This window comes from Catharus ustulatus, chromosome 24, assembly GCF_009819885.2.
Source record: "Catharus ustulatus isolate bCatUst1 chromosome 24, bCatUst1.pri.v2, whole genome shotgun sequence".
NCBI lineage: Eukaryota > Metazoa > Chordata > Aves > Passeriformes > Turdidae > Catharus > Catharus ustulatus.
Window position 1 is genome coordinate 5,573,956 of NC_046244.1, and position 23,912 is coordinate 5,597,867.

General features: G+C 44.4%; 1 protein-coding gene across 2 annotated transcripts in view; it reads left to right on the forward strand.

Annotated features, from left to right (window-relative positions):
* The window catches only part of MMEL1 (membrane metalloendopeptidase like 1), a 32,085-nt gene extending 8,564 nt beyond the window's left edge, over nt 1–23,521 (forward strand). For both annotated transcript variants that reach the window (XM_033079838.1, XM_033079836.2), the window contains exons 3-23: nt 5,725–5,784; nt 6,363–6,524; nt 7,852–7,932; nt 8,412–8,507; nt 8,748–8,866; nt 9,528–9,593; nt 11,759–11,893; nt 12,473–12,562; nt 12,805–12,941; nt 13,394–13,487; nt 15,025–15,153; nt 15,421–15,519; nt 15,879–15,962; nt 16,213–16,316; nt 16,935–16,993; nt 19,102–19,221; nt 20,205–20,338; nt 20,712–20,777; nt 21,748–21,843; nt 22,129–22,205; nt 22,564–23,521. In XM_033079838.1, the coding sequence (XP_032935729.1) occupies nt 5,725–5,784; nt 6,363–6,524; nt 7,852–7,932; nt 8,412–8,507; nt 8,748–8,866; nt 9,528–9,593; nt 11,759–11,893; nt 12,473–12,562; nt 12,805–12,941; nt 13,394–13,487; nt 15,025–15,153; nt 15,421–15,519; nt 15,879–15,962; nt 16,213–16,316; nt 16,935–16,993; nt 19,102–19,221; nt 20,205–20,338; nt 20,712–20,777; nt 21,748–21,843; nt 22,129–22,205; nt 22,564–22,663 (2,108 nt within the window). In that variant the 3' untranslated portion in view covers nt 22,664–23,521. The remainder of the gene's footprint in view (nt 1–5,724; nt 5,785–6,362; nt 6,525–7,851; nt 7,933–8,411; nt 8,508–8,747; nt 8,867–9,527; nt 9,594–11,758; nt 11,894–12,472; nt 12,563–12,804; nt 12,942–13,393; nt 13,488–15,024; nt 15,154–15,420; nt 15,520–15,878; nt 15,963–16,212; nt 16,317–16,934; nt 16,994–19,101; nt 19,222–20,204; nt 20,339–20,711; nt 20,778–21,747; nt 21,844–22,128; nt 22,206–22,563) is intronic.
* Nucleotides 23,522–23,912: the final 391 nt, after the last annotated feature.

A 23,912-nucleotide genomic window follows, 5' to 3' on the forward strand; every position in this document is an offset into this window, starting at 1 on the left:
TTTATCTCTATTCCCAGCCAACAAAAACACTCAGGCTCTCACAGCAGTGCAGTTACAGAGCTCTGGATACAATCTGGGGGTTTTTAACATCCAAGGAACTTTTCAGACCTAAAAAACACCCTCATCTAAATAAGCTGAAAGAAAACATAGGAAGAATAAAGTAATATTTGGGTGATGCTAGCAAGGGAAGCAGGAGTGGGACTGGATCTGAGCACACCCTGCTCTCCATCCTTCCCTCACACCCACACCCCATCCCAGCAGCCTTTCCCCATCTCCCTCTCAGCATTTACTGACCTCAAATCTCCTCCCTTGCTGCAAAGTTCACAGCCTGAGGAGCATCTGGAGCCTCTCTGTAGCTGACACATCAAATCACAAACCTCTGCATTTGGAACATCAAATCACCCAGCAGCTCCTCCAGCAACTCAGCCCCAAACAACTTCCAGCCTCACCTAATTGCTGCTCCTGTAATTCTGATTATTTCATTGATTTTCTGGCTCCCAAACTGCCTTCCCAGGAGGAGGATTCACTGATATTTTTGGGTCTGCATGCCCAGAGTTGTCACTGCTGGCTGTTTGGGAGCCCAAGGTCACAGCCTTAGGCAGTGACAAACAAACACAAACACAAACCAAGCAGCACTTTGCTCTTGAGGTGGATTTTTACAAACCCCACGTTGTTCTCCAGCATTTCCTGTGCTGGATGTGGTTGTTGTGCACTTAAATAACAGATTTACACGAGCCTGCTGAGCAGGAGCAGTCTCTAAACTAAAAACTGAGGCAAGGTTGTGGCTGAGCTCTCCTTCACTGGTGCCCAAATGTCCTTTGACGTCAGGAACCTTCATTAACAAGCCAGCTATTCAGGGGAGATGCAGAATTGCAAGAAGTGGCAGCTAACACACAAGTCATGGTGACATTTGGGTGGCAAGACTCTCCTCACTCAGAGTCAGATGGAGCTGCATGAATGCAGGGCAGTAATGGGGGGTGACAGGCCATGCAGGGCTGCAAAACAGGCAAATTAAACACACCATTTACAGTAATTTCATGATTATAAGCCACACCATTTTGACTAAAATTTTTGTCCAAACCCGAAGTGCGGCTTATAATCAGGTGCGGCTGATATATGGACAAAGAACAAAAAGTTGCTGTTTTAGTTTGGAGGACAGGTGTCTGCTGAGAAAGGCAGGAGCTTCTCTTTGAAATGGAGAATGTAAACCCCCTCCCTCCAAATTATTATAATTTTGAAATCAAGGGGCTTTCAGGCAAAGATATGGGAATTAGGAATAACAGTTCTTTACTAGGGAAATTAAAATAGAAATACAGCACTACAAAGAACAAACCCCAAACCCTGACACAGTCAGAGTACAACCTGACACCCGTCAGGCAGGCAGGGTGTTGGCAGCAGTCCCATCCCATGGTGGCTGCATCCTCCTGCAGTGACAGATGTGGCTCAGCTGGAGCAGTGCTCCTGTACAAGGTGCAGTTTCCCTCCGGAGCTCCAGTGGGGATGTGGAGAAATCCGGTTTTCCTCTGGAGTCCAGTGGAGAAAGGGCTCCCTTAGTGTCCCAAAACCTCTGTTTTTATCTTGGTAAGAAATGTTGGGCTCTTCCCCCTGGCTGGAGCAACTCCCAAAGGGATGCAGTAATTTTATCAGTGCCACAGTGGGACTCAATGGCCATGAGCAGAAAATGACTGGCTGGAGGAAGGATGGGTTGTGAAAAGATAAAGAACACTGCCCCAGCTGGTTTCAATGGATGCCCATTAGCAGAATATCTCCCACAGAGATCAGGATCACTGCCCCACCCTGCACAGATGGTGACAGAACAGACACCTTTGATCACACTCTGTATTGTAATGTGCAGTTTATAATCAGGTGTGGCTTGTGTATGGACAAAGAATGAAAAGATACCAACACCCGGAGATGCGGCTTATAGTCAGTGCGGCTTATAATCGGGAAATTACTGTACTGATTCTCACACAAAACCCTGCCCCAGCCATGGTTAGAGGTGAGAAATTCTCGGGAAGGTGAAACAAAACCAAACATTTGTGCTCTGCACTCTCTGAAAACGCTGACACCTGGCACAGGCAGCTCTCTCTGACAAAGAAAAACTGAATTTGGCAATTCCGTTGTTTGTTGCGAGCAAATTTGTGTTTTAACAGCCACAGGGGCAGCTTGCAGTGCCAGCAGCACTTCTGCAGAGGAGATCTGAGAAAAGGGAAGGTGCTGAGAGGTAAAAGCTCCCACATGAGTGCCTGGTGACAACTGTGGCTCTAATTGTCTCCATGTGTGCCATCCCCAGCCATCTGTGCTGCTCCAACCGCGCCGTGGGGACGCACTAAACACAAGCTGTGTCCTCCAGAGCCCTGCACGAGGCTTGGCTTGGCTTTGTTCTCTGAAAAAGGAGCTGCAATAAAGCTCTGGGAAAGCAACTTGGGTTTGAAAAGCACCATCCTCCCAAAGGTGAGCTGCTGGAGGGGGCTGCAGCCACTCAAAGATGCCTCCAGCCCTTCCTGGCTCCTGGGAATGGGACAGGGTGGCTTTTCTTTTTTTTGGTCCCTGGTGGTATTTTTCAGGAGCAGAGAGTGCTGACATTTAGCTATCTCTGAGAAAGCTCACATTTAGCCAGCAGAGAAAGACTTGATGAGTTCCACAAGAATCTTTATTTCATGGGAAGGGTGATCAAGCAGGATTCTCTCAGAATCATATTTATAGGTTCAGGGGGGATTCAAACTACAGCCAATAAAAGTTTATCCAAAGAACAGCATCCAATCTAAGTGAGAAGTTCTAAAGGTGAACTGACCAACTACACAGACTAATTTCTAACCAATTATCTTCCAAAGTGTTAGAGAGTGACCAAATTCTTAAGGAATTTGGCTCAGCCTTGGTATCTAGGATACCTTATCTATTCTAGCAAGTTCCAGGGGAAGATGGCTTTGGAGGAATTGTATCATCCACAGGACAGGGGTCAGTGGCTCCTTGTGAGGCCAAATTAAGGCAATAAAATTCCCTGCAGTGACCCCAGCTCTGCCATCTCTCAGGTGAGCAGTTCACCTCTGAAGGAGCATCTGGAGTGCTTAATTCCCCTCATTTTCTTCCATTTGGAGCAGTCCCACAGCTCAGGTCATTTCATTTATCTCCATTAAAGCTTCTCTTCCCTGATCAATTCTCTGCTGCTGCTGCCCAGGCTGAAATGGATGTCAGAGCAGGAGCCTCTCCATCACTGTAACTCAACCTGTCAGCAATGCTTAACCAGGGAGGAAAATAAATAGAGAAATACCTGTGCTTCTGCTGAAAACTTGGGCTGTTGTTCTAGAAAAGTAATTGAGAAAACAAAAGGCAGAGTTGTTGAGAAATCAGAAGGTGCATTTGAAGTTCATTTTTAGTTTTTTTTGGAAGGTGCAGGTGACAAAGCTCCAGTTGAGTGAGCAAAGATTGAGATTGTAAAGCCAAAGGGGCAGAGTTGGTCATACCCAGAGCCTGGGGCAGAAAGGTTCTGAGGAATGAAAGAACAGAATTGACGGAGAAACAAAGGAGACACTCTTCGAGGTAAACTGAGATCTCCTCCCCAGCCATTTCCCATGATCTGCTTTTGGGGCAGAGTTTCAGAGCCCTGAGTGTGCCCTCGAGTTCCAAAGCAGCCCTGGCTCCCTGCTCATCCTGCCCAGTGACAGCACCACAGCCCCAGGGCTGGGCAAGGCAGGGGAGCTCAAACCTCATCCAAAGCTCTTGCTTCAGGAAATTGGAGTCAGACATTGTCAGGTTATAGTAAAGAGATCAGCTTTGATTTTCAAATAAATAAATAAATAAAATTAAATAAATAAAATAAATAAAATAAATAAATACTAGAATGAAAGAAAAAAGGATCCATTTCAGTCCTGCCTGGTCCCTGGGAAACAATGAGCCACACACAAAATTCTTGTACAATTATTTCTTCCTCACGTTGCCCTTTGCTGTTCCTCCTTTCCTTTTCCCCTTGAACGACTCATTTCTCTTCCTCCAAGTGTTTTATTTTCCCCTTGGAGATACCCTGGGCTTTTAGGTTTGATTTTGCCAATTGTTTAATTATGAGAGAGTTTAATAAACTTCAAAAATCGGACATAGCTTCATCCAGCACACACACACACACACAAAAAAATCCCAACAAATGCTGAAACAAACACCAAAAAAAAAAAAAAAATTAAATTGTTCCACATATTTTGCTCCTGTTCAGGTTGGCAGACACCAGGCAGGACAGTTTTTCTCAGTTTTTCTCATGCAGATGTGCTCCCACCCAGCACTCCACGCTCAGCTGAACCCTGAACATTCCCCAGCACAGTGGGGGCTTTTTATGTTGCTTCCACTGATGAACTTCAAAGCCCTCTTTTCTCCCCCACTGTTTTATTTCTCTCAGAATTACTGTAATCTTGTTTGCTCTCATGTAAAGCACTTACTTGCATTGAAAGCAATTTTTTTAGTAACTCTTTTCTGCAAACAAGGCTCAAAAACAAAGCTTAAAAATGGCTAAATCTGCTGGAAAGCACCAAGATTTTGTTTTTCAGAGTGGAACCACATAGCTGCCTATTTGATATAACAGGCATCACTCATTTATATAAGTGGGTAGTAAACCAAGACAACCAGTTTTTTAAATGGGAAATTAAACCAAAATTAATTTCCTTCTCCCTCCCACTGCAGGGAACAGCACAAGGGAGGGACCTGACACCTGCCCAGCATCACCAGAACATTCACTTGTGTTCTCAGAATTAAAAATGGAGTGTGCACTGGCTTTTTGGGGGATCTTCTGCACTGGGAGAACCTCAAAAACCAAGACTGAGCACTCAAAAATACAAAATGAACAGCCAAGAGCAGGACTTGAATGGTCTTGTCTGTGCTCAACTCAAGGCAGAACAAATTTGAACAGGGCTCCATAATCTCCTTATTCCTGCACTATTCCACCAGCCCTGAAAATTCCAGATTGGGGACAACCTCTCATTTGAGCAGCAAGGACCAGCCTTAAAGGGCACATGAAACTGTGGCCAAAGAGGTGTGTGACAGGCTGCCCCCCCCTAACACACAAAAAATAAAAATAAAAATAAAAATAAAAAATAAAAATAAAAATAAAAATAAAAATAAAATAAAAATTAAAATAAAAAAATAAAATAAATAAAATAAAATAAAACAAAATAAATAAAATAAAATAAAATAAAATAAAATAAAATAAAATAAAATAAAATAAAATAAATAAAATAAAAATAAAATTAAATTAAATTAAATTAAATTAAATTAAAAAGTGAAAAATAAAAGTGATTTCTTTTCCTAACTGTGATCCTGGTGACTCAGAGCAGTGTGGCAGCAGTAACCCAGCTCTGGGATTTTTGCCCCCTGTTTAAACCTCTCAGTCTCGGTGACTTTGAAGATGCTCAGAACATTTTAATATCATCTAAAAAAGGATCCCATACTTTCAGAGTAGGCTGTGGGGGCAGCTAGCAGGTAGAAATGTTCTTTTTCTCCTTCCAGGAGAGATAAAACTCACTGTCAAGACTGTTGCAATGCTGCTGCCAATAAATTTGCCTCAAAAAATCCCCAGATTTCTTCACGGTTGTCATCTGATGTCTTTGACTGGCACCAACACACACTTGCCTGGTCTCAAACCAAGCAGATCTGTCACTGAGACTGGGCTCTGCTGAGTGACTTTGGGAACAATTTCCTTCCAAATCAAGTCATTCCATCTGCTTTGCTCTCCTCTCCCTGCAGGTTCCCACTATGGCACCAACTCGGGCAACATCTGCACCACCCCTGGGTGTGTGACAGCAGGTAAAGGGGTTGTTGTGGATTACTGCTGTGGGGGGAGGCTCTGTGTGTTGTTACTGAACCTGAATAAGAGATAATTCAGGGTTTAAGGCTGCAGTAGATGAAAAGTAATGAGGTTTCCCCTTGGGTAAGGAATATCATTCATAAGTAGCACAGGAAAATTGCCATTGTGGCCAAGAACTCTGGCTCTGAGCCACAAGGCCATGGACTGACCAACACAACAAAATAAAATTCCCTTTAGACTGAATTTTCTCTCTCATGGGGTATTTACCTTCTTATTTTTGGTATCTACACCTCAAGGGAGGTGAGACTCCAGCACAGATGTTCCAATAGCCCCCTGGAAGTTTCTTGGGCAGTGCCTAAACTGGAGCCCAGGGGAGCACTGGGCACTCTTCCCTGCAAGGCTTCGTGCTCTGGGACAACTCTTCTGCCATTCAGATCCATTTTTAAGCAGAAAAAAGAATCCCTCAAGTTGTGATGTGTGGGAATGAGCCTTACCAAGCAGCTCCTTGAGAGTCCTCAGTAGTCCCAGAGATTCCTGGGCAGTCTGTAGAATTCATCTCTCCAATTCTGCTGCCCAGCTGCCAGAATAATCCAGAACATGGACCCCACAGCTGACCCGTGCAAGGATTTCTACCAGTACGCCTGCGGGGGCTGGCTGAACCGGCACGTGATCCCCGAGACCAGCTCCAGATACAGCATCTTTGACATCCTGAGGGACGAGCTGGAGATCATCCTCAAAGGTAGGGCTGAGGCTGCTCCATCCTGGGAGAGCTGGAGATCATCCTGAAGGGTAGGGGTGAGGCTGTTTCATCATTAGAAATGAGCTGGAGATAATTCTAAAGGGAAGGGTTGAGGCTGCTCCATTCTTAGAGAGCTGGAGATCATCCTAAAGGGTTGGGGTGACGCTGCTCCATCCTGAGAGATGAACTGGAGATAATTCTGAAGGGTAGGGGTGAGGCTGCTCCATCATCAGAGATGAGCTGGAGATCATCCTAAAGGTAGGGGTGAGGTGGCTCCATCCTGAGAAATGAGCTGGAGATCAATCTGGAGGGTAGGGGTGAGGCTGCTCCATTCTTAGAGAGCTGGAAAAAATTCTGAAAGGTAGGGGTGAGGCTACTCCATCCTGAGAGAGCTGGAGATCATCCTGAAAGGTAGGGGTGAGGCTGCTCCATCATCAGAGATGAGCTGGAGATCATCCTGAAGGGTAAGGGTGAGGCTGCTCCATCCTTAGAGATGAACTGGAAATCATCCTAAAGGTAGGGATGAGGCTGCTCCATCCTTAGAGATGAGCTGGAGATAATTCTGGAGGGTAGGGGTGAGGCTGCTCCATCCTGGGAGGGCTGGAGATCATCCTAAAGGTAGGGAGGAGGTTGCTGCATCATTAGAGGGCTGGAGATCATCCTGAAAGGTTGGGGTGAGGCTGCTCCATCCTTAGAGAGATGGAGATAATTCTGAAGGGTTGGGGTGAGGCTGCTCCATCCTGGGAGGGCTGGAGATCATCCTAAAGGTAGGGAGGAGGTTGCTGCATCATTAGAGGGCTGGAGATCATCCTGAAAGGTTGGGGTGAGGCTGCTCCATCCTTAGAGAGATGGAGATAATTCTGAAGGGTTGGGGTGAGGCTGCTCCATCCTTAGAGATGAACTGGAGATAATTCTGGAGGGTAGGGGTGAGGCTGCTCCATCCCAGGCACCTGTGTTCTCTTCAGAGGTTACTGACTGCACATCACACAGAGAAATAATCTTGCAGACAAGTGTTGATTGGGATTTTTTTTTTTTCTCTCTGGTCCTTTAATCTCTACACCTCTTACTACACCCATTTTGTAGGAACATTCTGTTCCCACTAAGAATTAGCCAGAGGTGATTGGGTGCTAACTCCAAAAGGAGCAGGACAAGCTGTCTGCAGGTCCTTCCTCCTGACACTTTTTTCATTAATAGCATGAAGAGCTCTCTAGTTTGACAGTAATTGCAGCCTACAAGTGCTTCTCACAGCCCTGAACCCTCAGGGATTTCTGTAAAATGATCAAAGCTCTCCAGGGCAAAAACCTCATGGCAGTGGTTTCTTCCCCAGGTGTGCTGGAGACCTCAGACCAAGGGGACAGAGAAGCATTTCAGAAAGCTAAAATCCTTTACAAGTCCTGCATGAATGAGAGTGAGTGTCTTCTTTGATTCCCCTGATCAATTCAAAACCAGATACACAGAAAAACCAAAGTCCTGTTCAGCAAAATCCAATCAATATCTGGCTAATCCATGGGGCCACGCCAGGAAAATTCATCTTCAAATGGATGAAGATGCCTTGGTGTTTCATGAGACCTCAATATATCCATTTGGGATGTGGAAAGGATGGATGTTGGGTGCCCACACTGGTGTGGATGCAAAGCCTTTCCTTCACCAGGCACAAACCTGTCCAGCTCATCTTTCCAAACCAATCCAGTCCAAATCAGCACTGGAGCCACAGAAGTATTTTCACTCCTTTTCTGAAGACTAATACAGAATGGTTTCATGATATCTCTTTTTTTTTTTTTGCTATCACACATTCGGTTGCAAATTTAACTTGTTAGGCCCACTACCTATTTTTCCTAATTTTATTTTTGTATGAAAACAATACAGAATTTTTCTTTCCTCCCCCAGGTCTTATAGAGCAACGAGATTCCCTGCCTCTGCTGGAGGCCTTGAGGATGGTTGGAGATTGGCCAGTGGCTTCTGCAGACTGGAGTAAGACCAAAGGTAATTCTGGGCCTGGAGGAGTTCACTCAGAATTATTTACTGAATCAGGGAGGCCACTGTCACCAAATTAAATCCTCCATTTTCTCTTCCCAAACAGAAGTCAGGGTATCACACATTTAACCCTCATTGATCCATTTAAAGGGATCTCCAAAATTTCAGCAGCCAGCTTGTGAACTGTGCAACTTCAATCAGTCTGCCACAGATTGACAAATTAAGTCTATTTTCCCTTTTATCTCCCAGAGCCAAGCTGGAGCATGGAGGAAAACCTTTCCATAATGAACTCCAGGTTTAACAAACGTGTCCTCATTGACATGTTCGTGTGGAATGACGACCGGGATTCCAGCAGACACATCATTTATGTAAGAAAAAAACAACAGGAATTATTTATATGTCAGAATCATAATGGGTAATTATTTATACTGCAGACAGATGAGTTTCCCAAAGAACAATAGTGGTAAAATGTAAGCAACAGTTTTGTGTCCTGAGTGTCAAATCTGTCTCAAAGACATATTGAGGAGTGTTTTATGGCAGCATAATTTTTGTTTCAGCAAAAGAAATAAGAATCCATGGAACTTTGCTGATTTATAGCATTTGAGGGCTGCAAACACTTGTGACTTACAAAAATGTTGATGAGGTTTAATGTATAGTAGGAAACCATGGGTTTAAAATACATAAAGAGTATTTCAGAGTTTGTTCATGAAGGGTTCTGCAAGAAGTGCAGCCCTGAAGTCAAGCAACAAAGTTACTTCAATTTGTCCTTGGATCTCCATGATTACTGAAAGATTTTGCTTTATAACCCACACTAAGATCCACCCATCCTTACCTGGAAACCCAGAGTTAGGAGCTGTATCTTCCACCTGTCCCAGATCCAGGAGAGCCCAGATTCTCGGGGAGTTTGGCAGTGGTGTCATTGCAGCCTGGCAGGGTGGCACACCCAGCATTTCCTGCTGCCTTCCAAGGACTCCTTGGGACAGCCCCATTCCTGCTCACCACTAACCACAGCAATGCATTTTCCTTCAGATTGACCAGCCAAGTTTGGGAATGCCATCCAGGGACTACTACTTTAATGGGGGCAACTACCAAAGAGTAAGTATCCCTTGTATTGATTTGCTCTGTGCCACTAAAACAAATTTATTCCTTATCCCTGTGCTTTATAAAACCCCAACACATGAATCTTCACGCTGTGCAACAATCAGAATTAGACTGTGACATTCATTGCCACATTTTTTCCTAATTAAGCCAACATTTTGTAAAGTTTACAAAAGGACTGAACAACTGTATAAATATCAAGCCTCCCCAGGACTGGCCAACTCACAAAGAAGGTTATGGGGAAATAAAATTGTGTTTTATAGCTTAGAGAGTCTCTCATTTTGAAGGCCAGATTCGCATTTTCAGTGCAGGGGATTTGTTTGTATCTTCCTCTGGACCCCTGATGCTCAGCAAGTAAGAATCTGCTGCCACTCACTCTCCCCTTCCCCCAAAATTACATGAAATTTGGAGAGATTATTTTCTAGCTGCTTTCCTTTGCCAATGCTCAGGGCAAAAACACTGATTCTGCAAAAACACTGTTTCTGTAAATACACAGAAAGCTGCTGCAAACAGAGCCAGATAATTTATCTGTTTCCAAGATGAAAATACTGCTTTAGTACATTTTATTTTCCTCAATTATGCCTTGCTAACAAAGAGTATTTGCAGCCCAACATCAAACCAATTTTCCTAACAAGAATGGAAGGGAATACAGAGGGACGACAATCAGCATTTGAGACTCTTTTGTCTCGTGGTTGTAAAGGCAGATGAAAACATCAGTGGGAAGAGTTTTCTTCTCACTTCAGTGTATTTGGCTACACTTTATATAGAAAATAGCTAAAATATAGCCCTGAGAGGTTCATAGGGGATTGTCCCCACACCTTCTGGGCACCTTTAGGTGCCAGCTCCTGGGACAAAACAATCTCCTGGAAGCTGGGAAATTTAAAGAGCTGCTGACCCAGGAGTGTCCCCTGCAAGTGTCACCTCCCCAGCAGCACTCACAGCAGAAAAAAGGGATATTTATGCATTGGGGCATGAAGGTCAGACATAGATTGACTTGGAGGAGGTAGGAACTCAGGTACAGTGCAGAGACAATCCAAAATTAGCAAAAGAAAACCAGTTCTGCTCAATACAGCTTTAATTTGAAGGCACAAAGCAGGGGGGCTGAGGCTGTGCTTTTAATCCTAATGACCAAGGAGGAGACACAACCCCTTTTTATTTGTGTTTACCAGCTCGCTGCCCCCAGACAATGAGCCCAACTCTGATGACCCAAACTCCCCCTGTGCTTAGTCCAGCATCTTTTGGCAAAACTCCTTCTGAGGCCTGGGGGAGTCTGGCCTGATTAAGGCTCAGCATTCAGCCTAAAACCACAAATCATCATCTGTAAGTGCCCAGACTCAATTTCACCACAGTCACTGTGTTTATCTGGCTTCCAGGGTGTACACAGGAAGAAAAGTATGTGAGAAGAACAGGTAGAATCAACTTTTCCTGTGTCAGGGAGCAGCCAAATGTCTTTTCAAGGCCCGTTCTGAGGCATAAATCAGTCAGGGCCTCCCATCAGAAATAAAGCAAAGGTGTCACTGGGAACTGTCTGAAACAGAGCTTTTCTTTCAGACACTAAAACCAGACCTGAGAAGATTTATGGTATTACTTTCAGAGAATTCAAACCTTCCCTGTTCACCCTGGAATTTTGGATCACTGTTCCCATAGTGTAACTCAAAGCACAGAGAATCCTCTTTGCCCCAGCAGTAATTCTAACTCAGAATGCCAGGGCTGGATGGCACAGAGAAGCAGAAAGTGTGTTTTGAGGCTGTCAAGTGCTCTGAAAGGTATTCATGACAAAGAGAATGCTTGGCTGGATGAGAAATGTGAAGATGAAACAGTGAGGAGAGGCTGTTAGCAAGGGCCTGGAGTGACAGGACAAGGGGGAATGGATTCAAACTGATAGAGGGCAGGGTTAGAGGGGTTATTGGGAATAAATTCTTCCATGTGAGGGTGGGCAGGCCCTGGCACAGGGTGCCCAGAGCAGCTGTGGCTGCCCCATCCCTGGAAGTGTCCAAATTCAGCTTGGACAGGGCTTGGAGCACCCTGGCACAGTGGAAGGTGTCCCTGCCTTGGCAGAGGTGGCACTGGATGCTTTAAGGTCCTTCCAACCCCAACCATTTTGTGATTCTATGAAATGATGGACAGCAAACCTTTTGTACACCTTGTGTGTGTGAGTGCAGGTGAGAGAAGCTTACCTGCAGTTCATGATCACCATCGCCAAAATGATCCGGCAAGACAAGAACGTGTCCAGAGATGATTCCTTTGTCCAGGAGGAAATGGCAAAGGTCATGGAGTTTGAAACAGAGATTGCAAATGTGAGTAGAGAGATCAAGAACTCCTCAGGAAGCTGTGGGGGGCAAGGGGTGAGGGGGAGAGGCATTTGCTGGTTTGTGCTGCAATTCTCAACGCAGCAGAAAACCCACGGCACACAAAACGTGGGGGAAGAAGAGTTTTTGTGCCAGGAGCCAGCCCAAAAATCAGAGCCTCTGTGTCTCTAATTCTGCCTGCTCTGTACACTGCTGCTGTGCTGCTCCAGTCCCAGCCTTATTTCTATTTGGAACTCCAGTAAAGCAGAATAATTCACCTTCTGCTAACCAGGGCAGGCTCCCTTTCATCCTCAGCACCCTAAAAATCCCCCAGAGGAGGCCTCCATCCTAAAGAGGGCAGAAATAATCACTTGGCTCAACCTATCCCTCAAATATTATTGACTGGGGGGACCCAGATTCCTGTACTGAATTTTTGGAAGCAGCACTGGGGACAACCAAATAATTTTTCTTTTCCCAAACAAACTGGTTAATCTGGATATTATTGGAGCATGTATGTGTGCACCTGCATGTGATTTCATTGATATTTCTGTCAGTTGATTCCAGTAATAACCTTGTGAATGTCTTCAGGCCACGACCCCAGCAGAGGAAAGGCATGATGTGACCTTGTTGTACAACAAAATGACCTTAGCAGAGCTGCAGGAAAAGTTTGCATTCAATGTAAGTGTTTCATGAGCAGTCTCAAACTTCAGGTTTCCCAATTCCATGCCAGCTGGAAATGGCTTTGTGAATTTATCAGTGCTTCTACAAAGAGGTATAAAATCATTCTCATTCCTAATTTTGTCTTCAGAATCTCTTTAAAAGTTTTGTTCTACTGAACAGCTGCATTCATAAGGCAGTCAAAAGTCCAGTTACTGAGACATTTAATCATCCAACATTGGAATGTCTCTCTGTCTGCCTAGGAATTTAACTGGACCTTCTTCATCCAACGTGTCATGTCTTCAGTAAATGTTCAGGTGGACCCAGAGGAGGAGGTGGTTGTGTATGGGATGCCATATCTGCAAGAGCTGAAGGCAATTATCTCCAAGTACTCAGCCAGGTAAAGACACTGCAGGATAGGTAGGACAAAAGTAACAGAAGGACTGCTGAAATGTCAATTATGGGATGCCCTTGCTAGTTCTGAGCTTCTGAGGAAAAATGACACCCCTGTAAAATACAGGAAATGCCTCTGGAGGTTTCAAAGCCCAAATACTGCAGTACAAGCTGTCTCACTGCTTGCTTAGAAAAGGTTAAATGGGAAGAAAAAAATACATGACAGGCTTAGCTCTTGTTACATTCTAGAAGGAAGAAAAAAATAAATTAATCCCAGAACAGACATGACAGCCGAGTCCTCAGGCTGGATGACTCTGCAGTTAAATGAGATGCTGTGAAACCCAGGACTGGCAATGATTTCCTTTCTTCTCTGCATCCAAAATTGAGATTCCCCTCTGCCTGCCTGCACTAGTGCTGGTTTTTACAGGGGATTAAGCTCAGCTTTGCTTTCCCACACAGCACCATCCAGAACTACCTCATCTGGCGGCTGGTGATCGACCGGGTCAGCAGCTTGAGCCGGCGCTTCAAGGACGCTCGGGCCAGCTACAGGAAGGTATTTCCTCGCTTCATAAAGAGGAGAGCACTGATTTACCAAAATATGAGTATTGGTCTAATACCCATACTCAACTGTGATGGACAAAACACTCTCTAACAATTTAAAGTTAAAAAGTGAATGTTTATTCAGCGCTGGGCAGCAGTGTGAGGTAACCCCCAATACACACTGCAAAAATCACAGGTGGTCACAGAGTCTATTTATTGACAAAAGGTTCAAACAAATACATATTCATAATACCAACCCCTCCCATTCCTCACTTCCTATGGTAATTAACTTGAATAGCTATTAAGCAGCGTGGTTGGCTTCTTGAATTAAGTCGTTTTTGTGGGGAGGGGTCTTAAAAGGAGGAAGTAAGGCGAGTCTTCCTTGCCCTGAACTCTCGACCTTTTCTATTAATGACAATACAAATGGCTCTTGGGGCAACTTCAATTTTGCAAAGAATGAGTTTCTGGTTGCAATTGTTTGTGTTCTTTGGATCTACTTACTAGTTTCAAGCACAGCTAAGTAAACATAAATTGACAGGCAATCAATTATTTAACTTTCAGCCCAGTTTCTTCTAACTTTTAACTAAAATCCTAATTTCTTTAAGATTGGTGTTTCAGCACAACTGCCACCAAATCCAACAACACAATAACCCTGTGAGGAGTTTGGAAAGAGATGAACTTTAAGCTCCCTCCCAGCTCAAACCATTCTAGATTCTGTGATTGCATCAGGGAATCCTCAGAGCAGCCCAATCCCAGTGGTGGATTCATTTGGGTGATGGTTTGGAAGGGCTGCAGGGGCAGGGTGTCCTAGTTTGGAGGACAAGTGTCTGTTAAGAAAGGCAGGAGCCTCTCTCTGAAATGGAGAATGTAAACCCCCTCCCTCCAAATTATTATAATTTTGAAATCAAGGGGCTCTCAGGCAAAGATATGGGAATTAGGAATAACAGTTCTTTACTAGGGAAATTAAAATAGAAATACAGCACTACAAAGAACAAACCCCAAACCCTGACACAGTCAGAGTACAACCTGACACCTGTCAGTCAGGCAGGGTGTTGGCAGCAGTCCCATCCCATGGTGGCTGCATCCTCCTGCAGTGACAGATGTGGCTCAGTTGGAGCAGTGCTCCTGTACAAGGTGCAGTTTCCCTCCGCAGCTCCAGTGGTGATGTGGAGCAATCCCGTTTCCCTCTGGAGTCCAGTGGAGAAAGGGGCTCCCTTAGTGTCCCAAAACCTCTGTTTTTATCTTGGTAAGAAATGTTGGGCTCTTCCCCCTGGCTGGAGCAACTCCCAATGGGATGCAGTAATTTATCAGTGCCACAGTGGGACTCAATGGCCATGAGCAGAAAATGACTGGCTGGAGGAAGGATGGGTTGTGAAAAGATAAAGAACAATGCCCTGCCTGGTTTCAATGGATGGCCCATTAGCAGAATATCTCCCACAGAGATCAGGATCACTGCCCCCACCCTCAACAGATGGTGACAGAACAGATACCTTTTATCACACCCTGTATTGTAACCCAAGACACAGGGTTGACGCTGGGCTCTGCTGCAGGCCCTGTACGGCACCACGCTGGAGGAGGCGCGCTGGAGGGAGTGCGTGAGTTACGTCAACAACAACATGGAGAACGCGGTGGGAGCCATGTATGTCCGGGAGACTTTTGCTGGTGAGAGCAAGAGGATGGTATGTAGTTTACCCTTCATACTACTGTACATCCACCATGCCCACAGTGCCCGTTCCCTCTGGTGTGAGCTCCCTAATTTTTGTTTGGGAGAATTATCCACTAGTCCAGAAAGTGCGAGAGCTCCTTTGTGATGTTCTTTTAGATGCTCAGTACCATGGTTTAGAGCACAGAATCTGGGGACATCGCCTTCCAGCAGGAAGCTTTTCCTCAGCTGTGCTTGGGAATAGGGCATGTGGATGATGAGTGTCTCCCTGGATCTCTTTCAGGTCCGGGATTTAATAGAGAAGATCCGTGAAGTGTTCGTGGAGACTTTGGATGAGTTACAGTGGATGGATGAGGCGTCCAAGGAGAAAGCTCGTGAGAAGGTCAGAGATAACTAGGAGCTATGAACATGAAATATTTGGAATTTTGTAGTATTACCATTTCCAGTTTCTCACAAACAAGAGGAAAAAAGGACATTATTATCCTGTTACATTGTCCTTTCCTTTCAATCCTTTGTTAGCCCACATCAATAAAAATGCCAACTGGATACAATGCAATTCCCCCCCCAGAAAAAAACATTTCCAACTTTTAATTGACCTCAGGACCATCAACACCCTTCCAAAGGCAAGAAAAATCCCCAAACATTCAACTATTCTTTGCATTGAAACTTTAGTGAAAACAACCCAACAACAACTCAGAATTAACCAGAATTAAGAGGAAACATTCAACTCTTTTCTTCCAGGCAATGGCAATCAAAGAACAGATTGGCTACCCAGATTATATTTTGGAAGATCAGAATGAGAAACTGGACCTGGAATATGCCAATGTAAGTGTTTTGTGCATATCTCACTAAACACCTCAAAATAAACACCTGCATTTGCTTTTTTGCCACTGGAATATTTGTACCTGTGCAACTGCCCTTTCCAAGGACATTAAAATGAACATATTAATAAATAATTGGTGCAAAGAACCAACCATTCAGTGAAACCATGCAACCAAAACATTCTTTAGAGGACATTCAGTGGGATGACGAGTTCCTCTTCCTGCTCAGCTGACCAATGTACTTGTTTGTGTAGTTAAACTTCAGTGAACACAACTACTTTGAAAACATCCTGGAAAACCTGCAAGCTGGAGCCCAAAAGAGCCTGAAAAAGCTTCGAGAGAGAGTTGACCAAGATATGTGAGTTTCCAGACAGAGTCACAGACACAACCTGAATTCTGGGTTAATGGTGGGGGTGTTTTACTCATGGTGTGGGTACCTGGGAATGCCTGTGACTGACATAATGAAGGAATTAAATTCTAATTAATTCTAAGGTAAAATGAAAAATGCTTTTCCCCTTGAATACTGTGTGTTTGGGATGAAAGCTGCCCATAAAGAAGCTACCAGGTATTTTCTGGTATCAGGAATCCTTTATAACTGGGATCAATGTACTCTTTTTTTCTACATTAATCCTTCCCTTATGCAGTCTCCTTATGAGGATTTTCCTTCTTCTTACAAAGTTCTTCCTTCTCCTAACAAGGAAATTTCTTTATATATCCATATATACATTCCTGATATTATATATATATATGAGATATATATATTAGATATATGTACATATGTGTGCATACATATATATATATATGTAGATATCTATATTTGTATGTATGTATATACATATATAAATTAAAAATCCCTGAAAGGATTATATCCTTACAATCCTTTCCTTGCATTTTTTAACCAGAATTAAATTTCAAAAAATGTCTGGGGGGAGAAAAAAAACCATCATGACTAACTGTGTGCAACATTTATTTTTAGATGGATAATTGGAGCTGCAGTGGTCAATGCATTCTATTCCCCCAACAGGAACCAGATAGGTAGGTTTGAACACTTTTAACCAGCTCATTTTATCCACACTGCAGTGCAGGTCTGCATCCAGAGGCAAACCTGTCTGTGCCCATCCAGGAATTCTGGGCAGGGCTGCCAGGCTGTTCAGTTTAAGCATTTCGTTGATGAATATTCAGCTCCCCCTCATTTTTACCCTGTCACTGAACAGCCTTGGGTTTGAAAGCCTGGGACAGGACCAGTGCCAGCACCCAGAGGATGTTCCAGGGCTGCTCCTGTTCCTACAGTCTGACAGCACATGGGGCAGCTCTCCAGTTTGCCTTGTGCATGTGGCACTGGAATTACACTGCTGAGAGCCACCCCAGGCTGCAGAAACTGCCTCTGCCCCCAGAGCATCAGCTGTGTGAGCTGAGAGCCACCCCAGGCTGCAGAAACTGCCTCTGCCCCCAGAGCATCAGCTGTGTGAGCTGAGAGCCACCCCAGGCTGCAGAAACTGCCTCTGCCCCCAGAGCATCAGCTGTGTGAGCTGAGAGCCACCCCAGGCTGCAGAAACTGCCTCTGCCCCCAGAACATCAGCTGTGTGAGCTGAGAGCCACCCCAGGCTGCAGAAACTGCCTCTGCCCCCAGAGCATCAGCTGTGTGAGCTCTGCAGAGCTGCTGGGCTGCCCTTCCTTGGAGATCTTCAGAGCCTGCCTGGCTCCCTGTGCTCCCTGAGCTCGGACCTCATGCAGGAGCTCAGGTTGGAACTGCTGGGTCTCTGCTGAATTCTGAGCACACCAAGATAATAGATAATTCCCTCCAGAAGTGCTTATTCAAACTCCCAGACTGCCAGGAAGATCTGCTACTCAATTACTGATACCGCAGAAGGACAAATCCCTGGGGTTTGGGCCAGACAGTAACTGCATCCTGCTCCCAGGGCAAAGGCCAGGAGTGGAAACAGCCCAATCCACCAACAGTCACAACAGAAAACTTCTGTAACTGCTAAAAGCAGAAACATCCAAATTGCTGATAATTTAGCCCTCTGACCTCACCCAGAATCTGTTTTCCTTTGTGCACTTCCATCAGGACCTTCAGCCACAGCCACAGCAGGGCTCTCCTGGGGCCTTTACTGGTGGCCAACCCCAGCTCCCAGTTTATCCCCAGTGGTTTTACACAGATTGGAATCAGTTTTCCAGGCAGGGAACTCGAGTCCTGAAGCCACCTGGTTCCTCTCCAACTTTGTCCTTATAAATCACACAAAAGTAACTCATTTATGCAACTTGGAGATTAATATATCTATGTAAAAATCCAAGCACAACCACCCACAATAAGGTGTATGTCAGTTAAATCCTGTTTCTTCATGTCTCTAGCTTGAGAAAACAATTTTCCACACTGCTCTGTCTCACTGCAGCCTGGCTTATGCATTTCTCCACAAAATTACATGGATAAAACCTTTGTAGCCAAAAGGGTTTTGTCTCCGAATTAAGTACTTGCAGTATAATTTCAGTATCTCCTTTTATAGAAAATACCTAATTAGAGTGAATTACTGCCAATCTGAATTCCTCTAGAAGCATTTATGCTTTTCAGCTTGTGTAGAAGGGGTGAAAAGCAAATCCCATGGTTTGGGATAAGGTTTTTTACCAGCACATAAGGCAGAACAGATCTCATATTGCCCCCCTCTGAGTACCACTGGTGGTCTGTAGGAATCACTCCTGTGCATGTTTTACACTCCAAGTGTAAATGATGATTTCTAACCTCTCCTTAACCCAAATAAAGCAATAAAACCTCCATCAGCTCCCCTGTAAAATGGTTCTGACACACAAACTGCTGTCTCCAAAGGACAGCTCCTGAGCATTCTGTTCTTGACTCACTGCAGCAAACATTATGGACCAAATCAGGCTAAGCTTAATGTAAATGTTGCATGGGTCTCAAATAGGGAGATATTGTAGCTGCAGATGTGCTAAATTAAACCTTTATTAACTTGTCATTTTCCATTTATCAAGAGAGAAACAATTTCACATGAGGCATGAGCTTGTTTCTAATCATTTTATATTTTCTGTTCCTTCCTGCCCCTTACACCAAGCAAACAATCAGTCTGCCAAGGATGCAGAAACAAAGCCACCTTACAGTATTTCCTTTTTTTTCCTCTCTGTCTTTGCAGTTTTTCCTGCTGGGATTCTCCAGCCCCCCTTCTTCAGCAAACACCAGCCCCAGGCCCTGAACTTTGGAGGGATTGGGATGGTGATTGGGCATGAGATCACTCACGGGTTCGATGACAATGGTGAGGAGATGACTAAAAAAATGTTATTATTTCAGCTAAAACTCGTGGCAAGGCAGGAATTAAAGTGCTTGGGGACTGAAGATCCCTGCACAGTCACATCTAGCTCAGCAATAGGAGCACACTGGGAACACTCTGTGGAAGGTTTTGTAGGGAATGTTTCCTGCAAATGTTAAAATCAAATTGAGGCAATGACAATTCTCAGGGGAAAAAATGTTGTTTTTACAGCATCGTTTCAGAAGCACAAAGCAAGCAGATCTATGGGCTCCTGAATACAGTGAAACCTGTGAACATTTTTGGCATAAAACAAATGTCAGTAGTGTCTTGAAATTCCAGGAGACTTTGTTTTTCAACACAAATGCTTAAATAAATTGACTTTTTAAACTTTCTCAAATGCATGTAAAAGAATTTGGGGGAAAAGCTCACTTCTGACTCTACAAGTCAGGAGTTTCTTCCACATGGGTTTTCTTCAGGCTGTTTTTTTAATGCTCAGTAAGTTTGTGCAGATGTCACATAAACACACAACACAGCCTCAGAAACTGAATTCTAGAGCAAAGAAAAGCCTTGTTCTATCCAGAGAGCCAAGAACACAAACTCCAGAACTGCAATTCCAGCTTTTAATTCTCTATAAACCTGAGTTTTGTCATGTGGCCACAGAGACCAGCACCTCAGACACCTCAGAGGTGAGGGAAGGTTCTGTTTTGTACACAGTATCTGCAAAATCCATTTGGAAATAAAACCAGGCCTTGGAGCTGTGGCTGAAGTCAGGGCTGCTGCCTGAACAGGAAATCAGAGAATAATGAGAGCACAATTCCATTCCCTTGTGACAAAGAGAATAGACTGTGCCCAAAATATTTCTGAGCATGTAAATTCAAGGAGGAAAGAGGAAGGGGGTGCAGCTCCAACATCCCAGGTGCTACACTGGAAGAGTGGTGGCTTCAAAATCTCCCTCCAAACTTTCCTTTTATCCCTGGGTTTTCCTGCAGGTAGGAATTTTGACAAAGATGGGAACATGCTGGACTGGTGGAGCAACTTCTCAGCGCTGCATTTCAAGGAGCAGTCCCTGTGCATGGTGCACCAGTATGGGAACTACACCTGGGAGCTGGCTGGGGGTCAGAATGTGAGTAACAACCACGGGCACAGCTCTGGGTTTGTACAAAAATTACTTTAACAGGGGATCCCTATGGGGCATCAGCACAAAGCTCAGATACTACAGTTCTGGGAGCAAGGCAAAAGGGTTGTGATAAACTGGGGATATTGGTGGCCCAGAAAGCCCAGGGTCTGTGTGCAGTGATGTTCTGTCCAGCTGCAGACCAAGTTCTGTGTTATATTTGTGAGTGTTCTCTTCCAATCTTTACTTTTATTCTCTCCTTTCTTATCCCAGCACAAAGTCACTGCTTCCCTTTGCTCTAGGCTGTTGTATGACTGACCTGTGGTTCTTAGAGTTGCTGATTTTTACTGGCAATAGAGTAAATAAATGATTATTTTTACAGGTCAGTGGCATAAGCACATTAGGAGAAAATATTGCAGATAACGGAGGAGTCCGACAGGCTTATAAGGTAATCCTCAAACACCCCAAACATATCAGACATCCAGCAATGGGGGGACTTATTCTGTGCTAAAAAAATTGACAATTAATGTGTTATTAGCATATTCCAAAAGCTAAAGCCTCAGTTGTACACCTGGAAGCTCATGTGCCCATGGCTTGCTGCCATTCTTGCAGCCAGGAGCAGCCCAAAGGTGAGCTCAGGTGTGAGCAGGGAATGTTCCTCCCTACAGAGAACCCTGACAGATGTCACAGTAAAACCTTTTATCTTTGGTGTCTTGAGTATGGTGATAAGGGTGTTTACAGAACATCCTGAATTTTCAGAAATCTAAATTCCAGCCCTAAGGGACACCATTCCAATTAATTACTTCATTAGGATTGTTCTAAAAGCCATCACAGACGTGGAGGAGCAGTGTGGGGTGACACAAACTGCCTGCACAAGGAATCCATGGATGTTCTGTGGTGCTGGATCTCTTTTTACCCTCAGCTCTCCCTTTTGTTTCATGCTTTGGGACTCTCTCAGCACCTGAGAAGCTGCAGAAACAGAATGTTGGGAATTAACCAGCGTGAGGGCACATTAACTTGTCTCCATCATGTCAATATATCTAAAAAAAGCAAATTGGCCAATTAATGTGTAACAATAACAGGTAATGGATTTAACATTGAGCAAGGTTGTTATCTGCTATTTAATGAGCAGTTACCTGAAGACAGAAAAATCATCACTATAGAGAAGCAGAGGAGATTTAACACTTTATTTCCAGATACAAATTCCTGTAGAAAGAGTCCATGAAGTCAGCAGTGCTTGTGCTGACAGATTTTTCATAAAATTCTCTGCACTGTTTGTATTAGAGAGAGAAAATTTATACAAATACAGAATTAAACATGTTGGTTAATGCATGTGGTGACTAAAACCCCTCCTCCCAAAACAACATTCAAAATCCACCTGCTGCTGCTCCTCTGAATTGATCTGTGATCATTTCCAGGCCTACTTGAAGTGGCTGGAACGGGAAGGGAAGGAGCCAAAGCTGCCTGGGCTGAACCTGTCCCACAAACAGCTTTTCTTCCTCAACTTTGCCCAGGTGAGAACACACAGGGTTGTGCCCCAGGCCCTTGGACTTTGCTGGAGGAAACACCTTGGGGGAAATCAAGGGCAGATAGATCTGTCCCAGAGCACCAGATCTTGATCCAAGACCTTGATAAAACAAAAACTAATTAGTAAATAATTGCATCTATTCTGCCTCTCTATAACACATACCCCAATGATATCATAGCACACTGGGGTGGTTCTTAGCAAAGCCACTGAGAGGGTTCCCACATGAATTCCCTTTAATGCTGACCCACTAATGATGAATCTCCCTGCCCAGGTTTGGTGTGGTTCCTACAGACCAGAATATGCCAGCCAGTCCATAAAGACAGATGTTCACAGCCCTCTGAAGTACAGGTGGGTTTTACTCATTTACTAACTCACAACTCACTGCATTCAACCTTGCACCATGACAGCACAGAAGGAGGCTCTGATAACACACAAGATAACTCCTGAATGATTTCCAGATTTTCTCCCATGGCTTGTAGGACCCTGCTGGAGAGCAGGTACTTATATTTGACCTGGTGAATTTGCCAATCCATAGAGGATGGAGCAGGACCAAACCCACTCTGCTCTGGCATTCCATTGCTCATATTACCTATATTTCCTAAAGCATCCCATATTTTGAACTGCAATCTATTTCTGAAGCTCTAACCCACTTTCTGCTCCCCAGAACAGCAATTTCCATGTGAATGAGTCCCTTCTCTTTGTTTAGGGTGATGGGCTCGTTGCAGAACTTTGAAGCCTTCTCCGAGGTGTTCCACTGTAAGAAGGGCACGGCCATGCACCCCGCGGGGAAGTGCCGGGTGTGGTAACCCAGGATGGGACGCTCTGGTGACACCACAAACAGCTGGTGGCAGGGATGTGCCCGGTGTTCTGTGCTCAGCCACAGCCAGGGCTGCAGGGCAGCTGCTGCAGTGAGCCAAGGAAGCACTGAGCTCTCCCAGTGCCCCTGGGGAGCACACAGGGATCCCGGGGATGCCAGGGATGGATCCCGGGGCTGTGCCAGAGCCCACGCTGTGCTCCCAGGCACGACGACTGTTTCCAATGACATCCTGACTGTTACTAGGACACTGCATCAGGGTTACAAGGACTAATTCTTACACGAAAACAAAACCAACAAGCCGCCACGAATCTATTTTTCAGAAAGGAATAATAATTTTAATATATCGGCTCCTCTTTCTGGAGCTCAGCGATGCTGTCTGAGATGTTCCACTGCTCTGTTTCCAGTGTTCTGGTTCTGTTTCTGGTGCATTCTTCCCCAGATCAGGTTAAAGCTGGTGTAAACTCTCGTGCTGTCTGTGCCCCCTGCACTTTGATCACTGCTTTGTTGTCATGGATTGCTATTTGTCGTGACATGTCACACGGTGAGCTCTATGTAAAGACGCCTGTCGCACTCTCCTCCTGCACTTGAGTTCCTCTGCTCCAAAGAATCCCCTTCAGGTGAGGCATCACTACAATTATCACATTTTAAGAGTACAAATTCTGTCTTTATGGTTAAATTACAGGGTCCCACCCTTCAGAGATATATTTAAAATGATGCTTATTCTTGTAGAAAGTGTATAAAATACCTTTTGCCAAATAGCAGACATGTATCCATGGAAACAATTAAGCTGGTTTTAATCCTGTGCCTTTTTATTTTGCCATAGGCTATTTTTCAGTATTTACACTTGAAAATGTAACATGTATTAATTTTTAATAAAATTTAAAATTAAAAAAATATCATGGTGGTAAATTCAGCAAGGATTTCCCTATGGAGAGGTATGGGGGGTTTTCTTTGGTAAGCATCCTACTATAATGAGAAATTTTTAAACTTCCAACATTAAATAGTGAGTTTTGAGTATTATTCCAGCTAATGCTTTTCTTTCTAGCACAGGAATCACTTGACAGCAAGGCAGTGTGACTCTACAGAATCACTGAGCCCTGGAGATGGGCCATTAAAGGTTCTGGCACATGCAACTATTAAAGAAAGGGATAATTAAATTGTGCCTGGGAGGGTTAATTCCAAGTAACCATCACAGCCCATGGAAGTTACTCTATTTTTTCATGTGAGTTTATCCCATC